The 14,190-nt window shown below is 35.0% G+C and overlaps 1 protein-coding gene across 1 annotated transcript; it reads right to left on the bottom strand.

The window, feature by feature from the left end:
* Positions 1–2,353: 2,353 nt before the first annotated feature.
* On the bottom strand, positions 2,354–7,897 carry FRS3 (FAR1-related sequence 3). The gene is made up of 6 exons (XM_078986255.1): positions 7,625–7,897; positions 4,437–6,393; positions 4,192–4,281; positions 3,281–3,430; positions 2,846–2,962; positions 2,354–2,746 (listed from the first exon to the last, which is right to left on the bottom strand). Exons 2-6 carry the CDS (start codon positions 6,327–6,329, stop codon positions 2,702–2,704), a joined length of 2,295 nt encoding a protein of 764 aa, XP_078842381.1. The 5' UTR covers positions 6,330–6,393; positions 7,625–7,897; the 3' UTR covers positions 2,354–2,701.
* Positions 7,898–14,190: the final 6,293 nt, after the last annotated feature.

The raw sequence follows: 14,190 nt of genomic DNA, 5'->3' as shown, positions 1-14,190 counted from the left end.
TATTTTTTTTCACTTGGTAAAATTTTGGAATGTTTTTTTTTTTTCTTTTAGTTTAATATTTTTATATATACGAAATTTTATTCGATTTAACTGGTAAATCGAACCAAATAAAGCATAACCGAATTAACCACAACCGATTAAACGAAACATTATTTGATTTGGTCATGGTTAGTTTCAAGATGTATAAAAAAAAAAAAAAAAAAACTGAACCAATTAAACCAAAAAGTAGGGTTTAAGAAGAAACTAAAAGTTTTGAGTAATCTATTTTTTTTAACAAACATATTTTTTACATATCTATATCTATTTTTACATATTTGTGTATTTTTTAAAGTTTTTATATGTATATATTTGTATATTTTTATGTATTTTAAATGTATAAACATATTTTTTTTACTTATTTATATGTATTTTTAATCATTTTACATATTTTTTTATGTATTTTTATGTGTTATTTTTTATGTATTATGTATTTATAGGTATTTTTACGTATTTATGTATTTTTAAGCTTTTTATATAGATGCTTATGTATTATAAATGTATAAATATATTTTTTATATATTTATATCTATTTTTAAATATTTTACATATTTTTTATGTATTTTTATGTATTATGTATTTATGTATTTTTTGAAGTTTTTTATATAAATGTTTTTGTATATTTATGTATTTTAAATGTATAAACATATTGTTTTAGGTATTTATTTGTATTTTTTAAAGTATTTTACATATTTTTTATGTGTTTTTTTATGTATTATGTATTTTTGCGTATTTATGTATTTTTTTTAGTTTTCTTATATAGATGTTTATATATTTTTATGTATTATAAATGTTTAATCGTATTATTTTTTACGTGTTTATTTATTTTTTACTTCAAGTCGTCTTCACCATTTCATCTAATTTGCACAACTTTTTCATATATGTTTAGATGATTTTACTATATACCCATATACTTTAAGCTTTTCCCATTTGATGTTTAATTTCAAGATAAACTAATGGGAAAAGCTTAAAAAATGTAAGTATGTAGGAAAACCATCTAGACATATTCGAAGAAGTTGTATGATTGGATGAAATGGTGAAGACGACTTGAAGCAAAAAAATACATAAATATATAAAAAAAATACAATTATATATTTAAAATACATAAACATCTATATAAAAACTTTTTAAAAAAATACATAAATACATAAAAATACATATAAATACGTAACACATAAAAAAACTCATCAAAATACATAAAAATATTTAAAATACTTAAAAATACATATAAATATGTAAAAAAATACGTTTATACATTTATAATACATAAACATCTATATAAAAAAGCTTAAAAAATACAAAATACGTAAAAATACATAATACATAAAAAATAATACATAAAAATATGTAAAATGGTTAAAAATACATATAAATAAGTAAAAAATACGTTTATACATTTAAAATACATAAAAATACGTAAATATATACATATAAAAACTTGAAAAAAAATACACAAATACGTAAAAATAGATATAGATATGTAAAAAAATATGTTTATAAATTATATAAAAATTTTGACGAAATCTTTAAAAAAGTCTCATTATTTTCGAGAAAATAACAATTTAGCCTCATGACCTGCTGAACAAGTCAAAAAGGACTAAAATGAATAAATGAATCGGTTTCTTGGGCTTTTCAATTCAAAAGATGAAAAATTCAGGACTTTTTTGTTCAAAAAATAAAATTTAGAACTTAATTAAAATTTTGTCAAAATATTTGGATTTTTACGGAGATATCCCAATCTTATATCCACGGATCCACATTTTCAAGAGAATTTGGTGATTCCTTGAATCTTCTCCATCCATTCCATGATGCTTCCAATTCCACACCCAAAAGCCATGTGATAGTATGTAGAGATGTAGACACCAACCGATTTTTATGAGTTTTTAAACCATATAATCTCAGGCTACTAGCAAGAGAACTCGTTCCAAGTCATTTATTCTCAAATAAACTATTCGCTCGTTTTTACCATATAATTACCCATAGGCCATATCAGATTATCTCGTGCCAAACCATTTATGGCTTTAAGCACTTTAACCCAAAAATAGTATAAAATCTTGTATGTAACATATGACTAAGAGCATTTAGCTAACTGAAAAACTTCCAATGCCATTTAGCTAAAAGAGCACGATTCATCACATATAAACTATCAATCCCCAACCACCCTACATCTTTTGAAGCAACAACGTTTTTTGATTTCTCCTCAACTCCGGATGGATTTGAAGACAGGTGTCTAACTCAAGCTGAAGACCGACAAAAATAATCAAACAAATTTATTTTTTAATTTTACTAATAATCAAACAAATATCTTTCAACCCCATTGAAAAGCTAACAAACATGAACATATTACTATTATCAACAACTCCTCTAAAGAGCGTTATATCATCAAAAAGTATATACAATAAATCACAGCATCAATGGACGAAAATTCACCTAACAACCTACAACACTTTTTCTTCTATCTCTCAATGCTTTTAGTATCTAGTAACAAAAGACCATGAAAATTAAAAACTAATTTACCTCTAAAAACAAAAAAGACCACCAATTAACTAACACATTCCACAGTTTGCAAGAACTTTAGTTGATGGTCATTAATACTTGCAAAACTGTGAAGAAATAGTGGCTCAATTGTTGATGTTTATAGAACAGAAGAAAAAAATAGTTGGTTCTATTTTCTTGGTTTCTTTGATGGAATCTCTGATGCTGATTCAGCCTGAAAAATATATTCATGTTTGATTCCATTAGAATATTCTCGTCAATAGTAAATGCAAAAACAGAACATAATTTTAAAATGAAGGAACATAAAGCTTACTGCATTTGAGAGCTGCTCACGGATATAAGCCATTGATCTCAACATGGCACCTAATGTGTCCCTAGACACCTGAAACTTCACCTCAGATTCTCCTGTACTAGTATCCGTATCTTGAAGCTGGAAACACATAATAACAACAGATAAATATGTCAAATTTCTAAATCTTCATGTTATATATGGATAAATGCAAGAAATAACAACCTACTTCCATTCATATGTTTGACTAGCATTTCTTTCTTTGTACTTCCTGTTTTCTTGTTATTAAAGCATTGCATTGAAAAATCTACTACTCAATTATGGCACTGAAAATTACTTTGTATGTGGATAACTGAGTGGATTTTTCAAAGTTTAATGTGTGTTGTAATAGGAAGATATGAAAGTAGGCTGCTTAATTAACAGATAAATGGAAACAAAACAAAACATTATTTTTCATACCTTCAAATTAATAACAGCAACCCTATTAGCAGGAGCAGATAGCTGTTCATTGATGTAAGCCATTGACCTCAACATTGGCTCTAGTGTAACTGTTGAAAGCTGAAACTTAACCTCCGATTCACTTGCGGGTGTCCTTCTATAATCTTGCAACTGCAAATAACAAAACCTTAAAATATCAGAAATAATCAGTTAAACAAAGGAAAGCACCATGGATTCTATTCATGTTACAAGAGAGAAGACCGGACAAGCTTTTCTAAGGCTATTCTCAATCATGAGGATGAAGAGGGCATTTTTGTCTTTTTGCGCAGATGAGCATGTCTCTGTCCCACCTTGTTCCATATTTTTTGGATTGACATCAGAAATGCATCTTATATCCGTGTTTTAATTGTTCTCTACTTCTTTTAACTTGTCTAAATACACAAATACTGTTAATAAAGTCACTTAAGATCCTGGTAGGGGTAGTTTAGTCTTTTCTATTTTCAATTAATAGGAATCAATTGGGTATCATAATAAATCACCTCTAAGAAATGCAAATAGATAGTCTCTTTTGATTCCCCTGTTATCTATAAATTATTCTGATTTGGGAGATTTTACAAAAAAAATGCACAGATTTTAGTCTTTTGCTGCTCTACCTCTTATAAATAGGGTCTACATAACACACACACACACATTATTTGTATGGATATGGATATATTTGCATGTATATATACACACATACACGCATATATGTAAGTATGTATGCTTCTATGCATTTATAAGTTTAGACATATAGACATATACATGAGCACATGTATATCATCAGTATATGTATGTATGTACGTGTGTATACATACATACATATATATATATATATATATATATATATATATATATATATATATATATATATATATATATATATATGAGCATACCTTCAGGTTTATGACAGCTACTCTGCTTGCTGGAGGCAAAGTTCTATTTTCCATTAACCATGTCATCGACTTAAGACAAGGAAGAATCACCTGTGAGTCACAAAATACACTAAATAAGCAAAAAAAAAAAAAAAAAACCTAAAGTTTCAACCGGTTAAATACAACTTTCTTGCATAGATTGGGAAAAAGATGAAACAATCATATATCCCAAAAAGAAAAATATCATACAATAAAACATATCATACCATGTTGTCATGATGTGCATCATCACGCCTTAAGGAAACTGGAGCCATACGCGGGAGATTTAAATCCGTAACAGGTTGACCCAAAAGACCACCATCATTAAGATTAAACCTTCTTGTCACTTCATCTTGTCTTGGCCACAACAAAGGTGTCATATCCGATGTAGAATTCATTTTCCTGTTATCATAACCAATCACACTCACCTGTGAATTCGCCGGAGCAAAACTCGCCACATTTGTCTTGGCGGCAGCCACCTTCCTCCCGCCATCTCTCAGGGCGGCAACCGCCACCGTAAAAGTATCCGGAGCAACCGCCCCTTCCTCAGCAAATTTCACAGCTTCCCGCAACAAAAAATTGTAACGAACACCTAACGACTCGTTCCCATTTCCTGATTCTTGCAACAAATTCCCACTTTTCGCATTCCGTGTCCACCTTTTCATAATGTAATGTGATGGAAACGTGAGCACATTTGTCACTGTAAAAACAGTCAAAATATGTCTACAAAGAATCCCGGAATACTCGAACATCTGACAACTGCAATTCGCGCGTAACTCGCTCACGTTAAACGAAACAAGATACGATTTCTGATCATCTTCGAATTTCGCAACACGAAAAGTACTCACATCACCATTTCCATCGATCCGATTTGCAGTATATACAAATGTTTCGACTAATTCCTCTTGAAACTTTGAAAATATTGTTTTCGTGTATAAATTCGCAGCTTGTTTCTCCATAGGTGATGGGGTTCTCAACACCGGGGTGGTGGAAATCGTGTCGAAATCGGCTTCGATTTCCTTCTCGAATGAATTCTCTAAAGCTCTTTCATATTGTCTGAAGAACATGGGAACCGTTGTGTGTTCGTTTACATATCCATCAAAAAACGAGGTTTCGAAAACGTTATTGAACGCGAAAAATGTGTCGCGAAAATAAGCCGGGACCCATTGGTGTCGAACGGAATATAATAATTGAAGCCAATCGTTTCTTCTAAGATCGTATCTATCGAGGATGAAATCCCACGCGGATTCAAACTCCGTGATTGTTTCGGTCATGTTTATACAGTTATACAGCTCGATTTGAAAATTCGGATGAATATGACAAACATGAGCTAATCTTTCGTGACCTTCTCTTAACACATGCCATTTGTTAATACAATGACGGGTTCCCGGGAAAACTTGTGAAACCGCATCTTGGATCGATTTCTCGGGGTCGGTGATTAGGGAAACCGGGGCCCGGTCATTCATGGCTGCAAGAAAGGTCTTGAAAAGCCATGTGAATGTACATTCGGATTCATCTAGAAGCAATGCACAACCGAAGAGAATCGTTTGACCATGGTGGTTGACCCCGGTAAAAGGAGCAAATGGGACTTTGTATTGTTTGACTCTATACATTGTGTCTAGTGTAACTGCATCACCGAAATGGGAATAAGCAGTTCTTGACCTTGCATCCGCCCAAAATATATTTCCCATACGGTTATCTTCATCGAGCTGTATCGCGTAGTAAAAACCCGGGTTTTCGGCTTGGATTTTTCGGAAGTAATCGAGTAGGTTTTGGGCGTCTCGACCTAGTGAACGTTTGCTAGTTGTGTAACGAGCGGAATTGGTGATGGAATCCGGAATCTTTGATTCCGGGGTTCGAGAACTGCGGGATGTTTCGGGGGGAATCCGGTTTCCGTCCACGGATAGGTACATGACACCGCTAGGAACACTACGTTTTCTTGGTCGTGAGGTGCGGGAATCCCGGGATTTATCGTGTGGTGTGGGAATCCCGGGTGGGTCTGGGTCGGGTCCATTATTGAAATCGTTATATTGGTCAAAGGCAACACCATGTTGTCCCATTCTATCCTCTTCCACCCTCATCACTACAACATCCGTGCCAAAATTCCAATCTTGAAACATAAAAGATTCCCATTTGCTAGTAGTTTGGTTTTGATCATTGTAACAAGTAATATAGAGGAATTTCCTGAAAATAAGATGGGTTAAATACAAACCAAATATCATCTTATCATGATGATTAAATTACTAGAGGAATTTCTGCGAAATATGATTTCAATATGATGAATTTAGCATCAAAATAGCAATCATGTTTACAATGAATGGACTGAGATGAAAAGTTTAACAAAGTTATGGAGGTTTTGCTAAGTTGTTTCATTATGACATTTTAGGGTTTGCTGTCACAAAAGGCATTGCTTTGTTTGCTCTTATGATGGTCTTTCTGATCTTATTTGTATTCTAAGATTCACTTTAAGGGGAATTTAGTATAGCATTGACACATTAGACAGAGGATTAGTATATAAAGAAGTTTGCCCATTGATAATATTACAGGAATCATATCATTAAATGAGTGGACCCTTTTGTAAGTAACAAAGAAAACGTTATCACCTACTTTCAGTTTCATTTCATTATCATGTTCTTCTATTCAACTTTATGAAAGTCACCCTCTGTTAAAAGCCTAGTCTTTATCACAAAGAGAACCAAAACCTACAACAGGATCCAAAAGACTCTTAAACCTTGATGATATACAATTATACATAATTATGTATGTGTGCATACAAGTGTAAACACAGATTAAAAAAGATTGCAGATATGCCATCATTCATAGTGCAAAAGGATTATTTTCCAACCATTTCTGCTACTTACTATCCAGGAACCAACTATGATAGGCCCTAGGGGGATATTCCATGATTCTGAGGTTAAATGTATAAAGCACCAACTCGAAATATCGTAAGTAAGAGAAGAAGATTCAAAAACATATCTAAGCTGAAGTTTAATCCTTCTTAATTTTTAATTAATTATTTGCAATGTTCAATTTCACTTGCAGACTACAAATTAACTTCTGAGTGTCATATGAGCTGAATCACTCTATAATTTCAAACTTGACAAGATTAATTGACTCTGAACAGAAAATTCTGACGTCTTTAATTAATTATAATTATATGAAGAATATGCAGGAACATTAAACAATTGAGTTGGAAAAAAAAAAAAAAAAGTAAGACTACTTTTCACCATCCATTTTTTGGTATCATATTCTTCGATCAAATGTTACCATTCTATATCAAATTGATCGTCAAATTATGCATAAATTTCGTCAGATTATACAGTTTCCTTCAAATATATGCAAGTCGGAACATATAATCTATAAACAAATACAGGAATATGCGTATATATGTGTGTATGTATATATGCATATGTACCTTTGCTTGACCGGAAGGTAAAGGCTAAAAGATGATCGCCGTCGTCGTTAGGGTTTCGTTTTCTCGTTTCACCGGCGAGAGAGGTTGCGGAGAGGAAGGAGGAGAGAGTGAGTTAGGTGGCGCACAGATTTGGGATGACAATAGTGGACGCGCTGTGGTGATCGTTGGATTAAGATCTAACGGTTGTTACGATTTAAGGAAGAATGCCCTGTAAATCTGATGGGCAGAGTCAGCGGTTCGGACCCAGTCCCGCGAAGCACTGGAGCATAAATACTGGATGGACATAATGTGGACGTCTACATGGGACCATTAGCCTTGATATGATTGTATCATTTATCCAGAGTCTAAAATTACTTCTTTGCCCTTATATAAATACTAGTAATATCAGATTATTATTTTTTTAGAAAAATGTCCTAAAACCGATAAAAATATTTTTTTTAATTTATGAATTCAAAATATTAAGATTTTCGACAAAGTAATCTTATTATTTCTTTTATTATTATTTTATTAAATATATAAATAAATATGTTATTTTATAAATTCATTATTATTAATATTATTAAATAAATAATATAGAAATACATTTTAAAAATTGAATCAAACAAGCATTGATACGTTCTTACCCAATAAAAGATCGGTAATTTGAACATTATAGTGGAGTATTACCTGTAAATATATGCGGTGGTAGTGGTGGAGCTAGATAGAGTGTTGGGGGTACAATTGTACCCGAAATAAAATTTATATATTAGTATCTATATGTAAGTAAGTTTAACTACCTTGCACCCCCAACTCGAAACATTAAATCTTGCTGTCCGTTTTTTTTTTCTTCTCATTAATCAAAGTGATTGTTGTCAAGAGTTTAAAGACAATAACAAGATCGGTATTCTACCATCCATTCGAAAACTTTTGTTAAAAATTACAGCTTCAAGAGGTTTCATGTTTTTATGTAGATTTTGATTGTTCAAATGTTATTTTAAATTTCGATTATCTTTGTACCCCGTATTAAAATTTGGGATGAGCAGTTTGTCCTAAATCCCGATCCCGTACCGGAACCGGTACCGAACCGTACCGAATTTAAAAATACGGGACAGTACTTGGTACTCCAAATACATGAAATTCGGGAATTGGTATCACAGGTACCGGTACTAGTACCGAGTACCGGTACCATTCCCGGTACCGGTACCGGTGATGTTAATTCGGTTTGGTACTCGGGATTAACTTTCGATCAAATTCGGTATTCGGGAAATCGGGAACGGGACGGGTCGGTACCGGTTCCTTCCCACACTCATCCCTAATTAAAATTTCTGGTCCCGCCACTAAATATATGTGCCAATGACGAACTTAGAACCCAACGAGTCTCGGTTGTTTGCTTTAGATCGTTTCTAATCACCAATTTTTCTTTTATTTATTATTATTATTTATTTTTTTTTGCAAAACTATACCTAGTAGACAATTCTTGCAGTGTTCAAAAAATTTGTCGCCCCAGTTATGAAAACAGGTTTGTCCCATTTAGGACTTGTTCATGTCGGTAAGGAAGGTTGGAGCCTCTAAATATAATTTTTTTACAACTTCATACTATTAATATGCAACTATCATACATTGTAAACGTAGTACATTAGCAAAGTAAAAACTTGAAAATGAGTTGGTGAAAACAAATATGTGTCCACTTGTGTATGATCGGATCAAGATTTTTAATAATTTGTAGATTGGTAAATGGAGATTCAAAGTTAAAGGACAAGTGTCTTCATTATCTTTATTACAATCATTTTTAGTAAAGTTGTTTGTTTAGTTTTGAGTTAATTAAATAGTTAAGTTAATGTGAACTTGCAAAATCAGATATAACCCTTATTTTATTTATTGTTTTAGATTAATTTTTAGTAGTTATTTTATTAGCTAAATATTGTTCCATGTGATTGATATGCGACTTACTTTTCAATGTTATAGATTGATTAGGTACACTGCCTATAGGTGTACCAGTAGATAAGTTTTGTTAGGTTATAAATTTAAAACCGATAGGTATATTTTTGCACATCAAGTTTTTGGCGTCATTGCTATGTAACAACTTATTTCAGTTGTTAATTTAATGGTTTTAGGTTAATCGATCCTTTTTTGGGATAACAACCAAAACAAGCTAAGTTTATGCATTTAAATAATTTTTTTCTGTTCTTACAGTGTTCACGTCGTGAACAGGACCTGTCACGACGTGAGAAGAGTCATTTTTCAAATTTTCATTTATTTGCTTTTTAGTTTGTTTTTACGCTTTTGTTTTGGTTTGTTTCGGTGATATATGACAAAGGGATCAAATTCTAAGATTGTGCTCCTACTTGACGATCTAGAATCCAAGTTCCACAAGAAGAGGATAAAAAGGTCAACGAATCAAGTAGCAATTAAGGGTTTTGAAAGCTTTGACAAGACTCCATATAAGAAGGGCATTGGTTACGAGGAAGGAACCGAGGACGATTCAGAAGACGAATTCAAAATCGAGGTAGAAGAGATGGCGGGTGTTACAAGAACGACGATGGAAGAATACAAGAAGCAGATGCGTGATGACAACGGATCGAGCCTTGTTCCACCAAAAATTTCAACAATGACGAACTTTGAGCTCAAGGGACATATTCTCTCGATGCTCAAGGATATTCCATTTTCTTGAAGACTCCTTCAAAAACATTGATGAAGTGTTAGACATTGCCAACTACTTCCATGTGCCAAATGTTTCAAGAGATGTGGTGCTACTCAGGATGCTTCTGGTGACATTTACAGGTGATGCAAAAGTATGGTTGAAGTCACTTGCACCGGGAACGATTAGAACTTGGACTAGCCTTTGCAATGCTTTCAATGAGCAATTCATCCCCCCTCGAAGATAGCTAAGCTTAAAAAGAAGATATCTAAGCTTCAAAACGATGGCGAGTCTTTACACAAAGCATGGGATATGTACAAAGGAAAGCTAAGGAAAGGCCCACAACACGATTTCAATGTTCAACAAGAAGTTTCTATTTTCTACGATAGGATAAATGTGACTACGAGCAACTCCTTGATTTCCAAGGACCAATGACGAAGGAAGATTTGGCTACAATCAAGACATTAATTGAAGAATTCACTACAAATTGTGTATCCGATTGTAACATCCCAAATTTTGAGTCCAAAATTTTCATTATTCTTTAACTGATTATAAAGACATTCATAAGAAAATTACGTAAAAATATATCATTTCGTGAATCAATATATCATGTCTGAAAACCCAAATCATAAAATAGTAACATGTCAGAGTACAATCCCAGAATATCTCAAGTGCGGAAAACCAATGCGTGTGTATATGATGTGCTGCTACCACGCCAGTTCCTTCCCCTTCACTGAAGAGTTACCTGAAACCAAAACTATAAACTGTAAGCAAGAAGCTTAGTGAGTTCCCCCATCGTACCGCATACCATACAATCATATAACATACATACTGTCGGGCATTCTAGGGTGCCCGACCTACCCGGTACGGCCATTTTGAGGTGTCGACCTACCCATGTTAAGTCATTATGGGGTGCTGACTTACCCGTGTCAAGCCATTCTGGGGTGCTGACCTACCCATCGGTCCTAACAACCGACCCTCAGGGACTATTCCACCCCTACTGCTACTATCACATATATCATAACATAAACATAACATCAGACATATCCTGGGTGTCTGAACTACCCTTCGGTCCTAACAACCGAACATGGGGACTATTCCCCTCCTACTACCACTATCGCATATAACATATCATGCCAACATATAAACATATCATCACATACTGTCAGACATATCTGGGGTGCCTAACCTACCCTTCGGTCCTAATAACCGAACTCTACTACTATCACATATGACATATCATGCCAGCATATAACAGATCAGGTAGTAGCAAACCTAGATGATATCACAAAGACGATCATCTAATATACAACTCCTACTGGTGGGTCGGGATTGTGGCCGTAGACCCACCGCTACTGGAAGGTAACTCACCTCGCAAGGTTGACTGCTGAAAAGTTGATCTGTAGATGTCTGACTGTTGCTCCGGCAGTCCTCTGGCTATAAATCTGTAAATTACTTAATCAGACACTGATAACTACTCTTGGGGTAAAATGACTATTTTACCCCTGACCAATTCAAACTCAAAGTCATTTTCCAGTTGACCCGACTCGCCGAGTTGGGTCACCAACTTGTCGAGTCCCTATCCTTTCATCTAGCCTTCTTCACGCCTCAACTCATCGAGCTTGGCCACGACTCGACGAGTTCTCCTTCTAAAATAACTCCGAATGAGCCTTCTTCTGACTCGTCGAGTTGTATGAACAACTCGTCGAGTTCATTACCATTCTATGAACAAGTCCTGCCCTTGACTCGCCGAGTTGTATGAACAACTCGTCGAGTTCATCTTCAAACGTTGGGAGATTGCCATGGAATCGCCGAGTCTACTCATACACTCGTCGAGTCCCATGGTTCTCGGGTCCTTTTTCGCGTCTAAACATCCACGGGACTCCCCTCCCTAACAACTGGTCCATTCGCAAAATGGATTCGGCGGTCATTACGCCTCGACTTGCCGAGTCCCAAGAACAAATTGGCGAGTCCATCCTTGACCAATACTATACAATCGATTTAAATGGGTCTTAACACATCAAAACCATATATCTGGCCTCCTAATGTCCATTTTATACGTAAAGTTCCAAACTTGGTGCACATGCATGGGGTTTTTGGTTCAAAAATCCATAAAAGGTGTTCTACAATGTGCATGGGGCTCTCATGGCCACAAAATTGGCACCTTCATGCCATGAGACCCCTCCAATGACTCCGATATGAAAGTAGAACTCCATGAATCCCATCACAAATCTGGAAATGGCTTAGAAAGCCCTAAATGCACCCAAAATCTAAGCCCTAAAGATGAACAGCCAAAAGAAAGACCAAAACAGGGGGCATTTACCTTGATTGAGCTGAAAATGGAATAAGATCTCTAGATCTACAAGCCCCAACTCGAATTCCCAAGCTTCCTCCTTCCTTCCAAGCCTCACAACCACCCAAAAGCACCAAAAATGACCTTCGATCACTCAAAGCGGTTAGCATTTCGATTAGAGGTGTTCTGGGAGCATATGGGAAAATGGAGGCTGCAATAAGACGTTTAAATAAGGTGCAAACCCTCAGATTTAGGGTTTCCCTCAAATAGCACTTACTCTCCGAGTCGGTCTCCCGACTTGTCGAGTAGGTCACTTAAAATACTTGCGGATCGTGACCCTACTCGATAAGTGGGGCTAGCAACTCGTTGAGTCCCAGAGGAAATATAGAATTCTTAAATTAAATGCGCACCGGGAATCAGGTGTTACACCGATTATGAAGAATGGCATTTGGAAGAAAAAAATTCAGAGTCTCAGACTCAGCCAATTCATTCCAACAGTGAAACAAAAGGCACTCACATTAGTGAGACCCAAGATCAAACAACAATCCATGTTGGTGATGAGGTGCAACAAACAGCCTCAAAAAAGCAATGTTGAAAAAGATCCAAGAAAAGTACTCCATGAAGAAGGTACATATGAAGAAGTTCCAGGAAACAACAAGAATAGTGGAGGTTCTAAACGTTGGACTTGTAACTACTATAAAGGAAAATATATCAGCTCTTATACTCGAATCCATGTTCACTTTTTTGGACCTCCTGTGTAGAAAACAACTGAGATCAAAAGGTGTCCGGTTCTTGTTAAAATTAACCCGTATTATGACATTCTAGATAATAGGGTGAAAGAAGCGGAAAAGAATGGTGTTGCTGCCAAATCATTGAAGAATTCATTGCTCTTAAAGAACTCAGCTTCAAAAAGAAGGATTGAAGATGCATTTAAGATGCTCGAGAGAGAGAGAGAGGAGGTTGACATGAAGATACTTCGAGGATTGTGTGCTAATGGAATTCTGTTTAATGTGTTACGAAACCCACAATTCCTTGAAATGATTCAAGCTATTAAGAAAGCACCGGAAGGTTAAAAGCCACCTTCATATGAAAAAGCTAGAACATCGTTGCTTAATCAATGTGTGAGAGAAGTGGGTAAAGATGTAACATCTGGTTTACCAAGTACATTGTTTTAATTATTAAATTTAAGGATTTTGGAGGGACTCGACGAGTTGTTGCCTCAACTCGTCGAGTAGGGTCACGACTTGGGGATGTGGATAATGAATGGACTCGACGAGTTGGAGAGATGACTTGCCGAGTCAGCGTTGTTGGCAGAAACCCTAATTCTATCAGACATGGGCCTATTTAAAGGCACTTAAGGTCTCCTATTGCGGCTACCCTTCAGAGGAGAGAACCCTAAATGATTCCTGAGTGCTTTGGGCAAGAAAGAGAGTCATGTTGAGCTTCTTGGTGGGTGTCTTGCAAGAAAGAGGAAGGTTTCAAGCCAAAGGGGCCAGAGGAGGTTGTAGATCCACGATTTGCAACCAAGGAGCATCAGTTGGAGGTATCAATTTGGACCCCTTTCTTCCATATTTGAGTAGATCTTTCTTTTGTAGATTAGGGCCTGTATTACCTTCTTGGTGGGGTTTTGAATGCATCAAACCCCTCTTATGAGCT

The sequence above is a fragment of the Lactuca saligna genome, chromosome 3 (assembly GCF_052625555.1).
Source record: "Lactuca saligna cultivar CGN05327 chromosome 3, ASM5262555v1, whole genome shotgun sequence".
In the NCBI taxonomy this organism is placed as follows: Eukaryota; Viridiplantae; Streptophyta; class Magnoliopsida; order Asterales; family Asteraceae; genus Lactuca; species Lactuca saligna.
The sequence above is the reverse complement of the archived record's forward strand: the minus strand, read 5'-3'. Positions and strand labels throughout refer to the sequence as shown.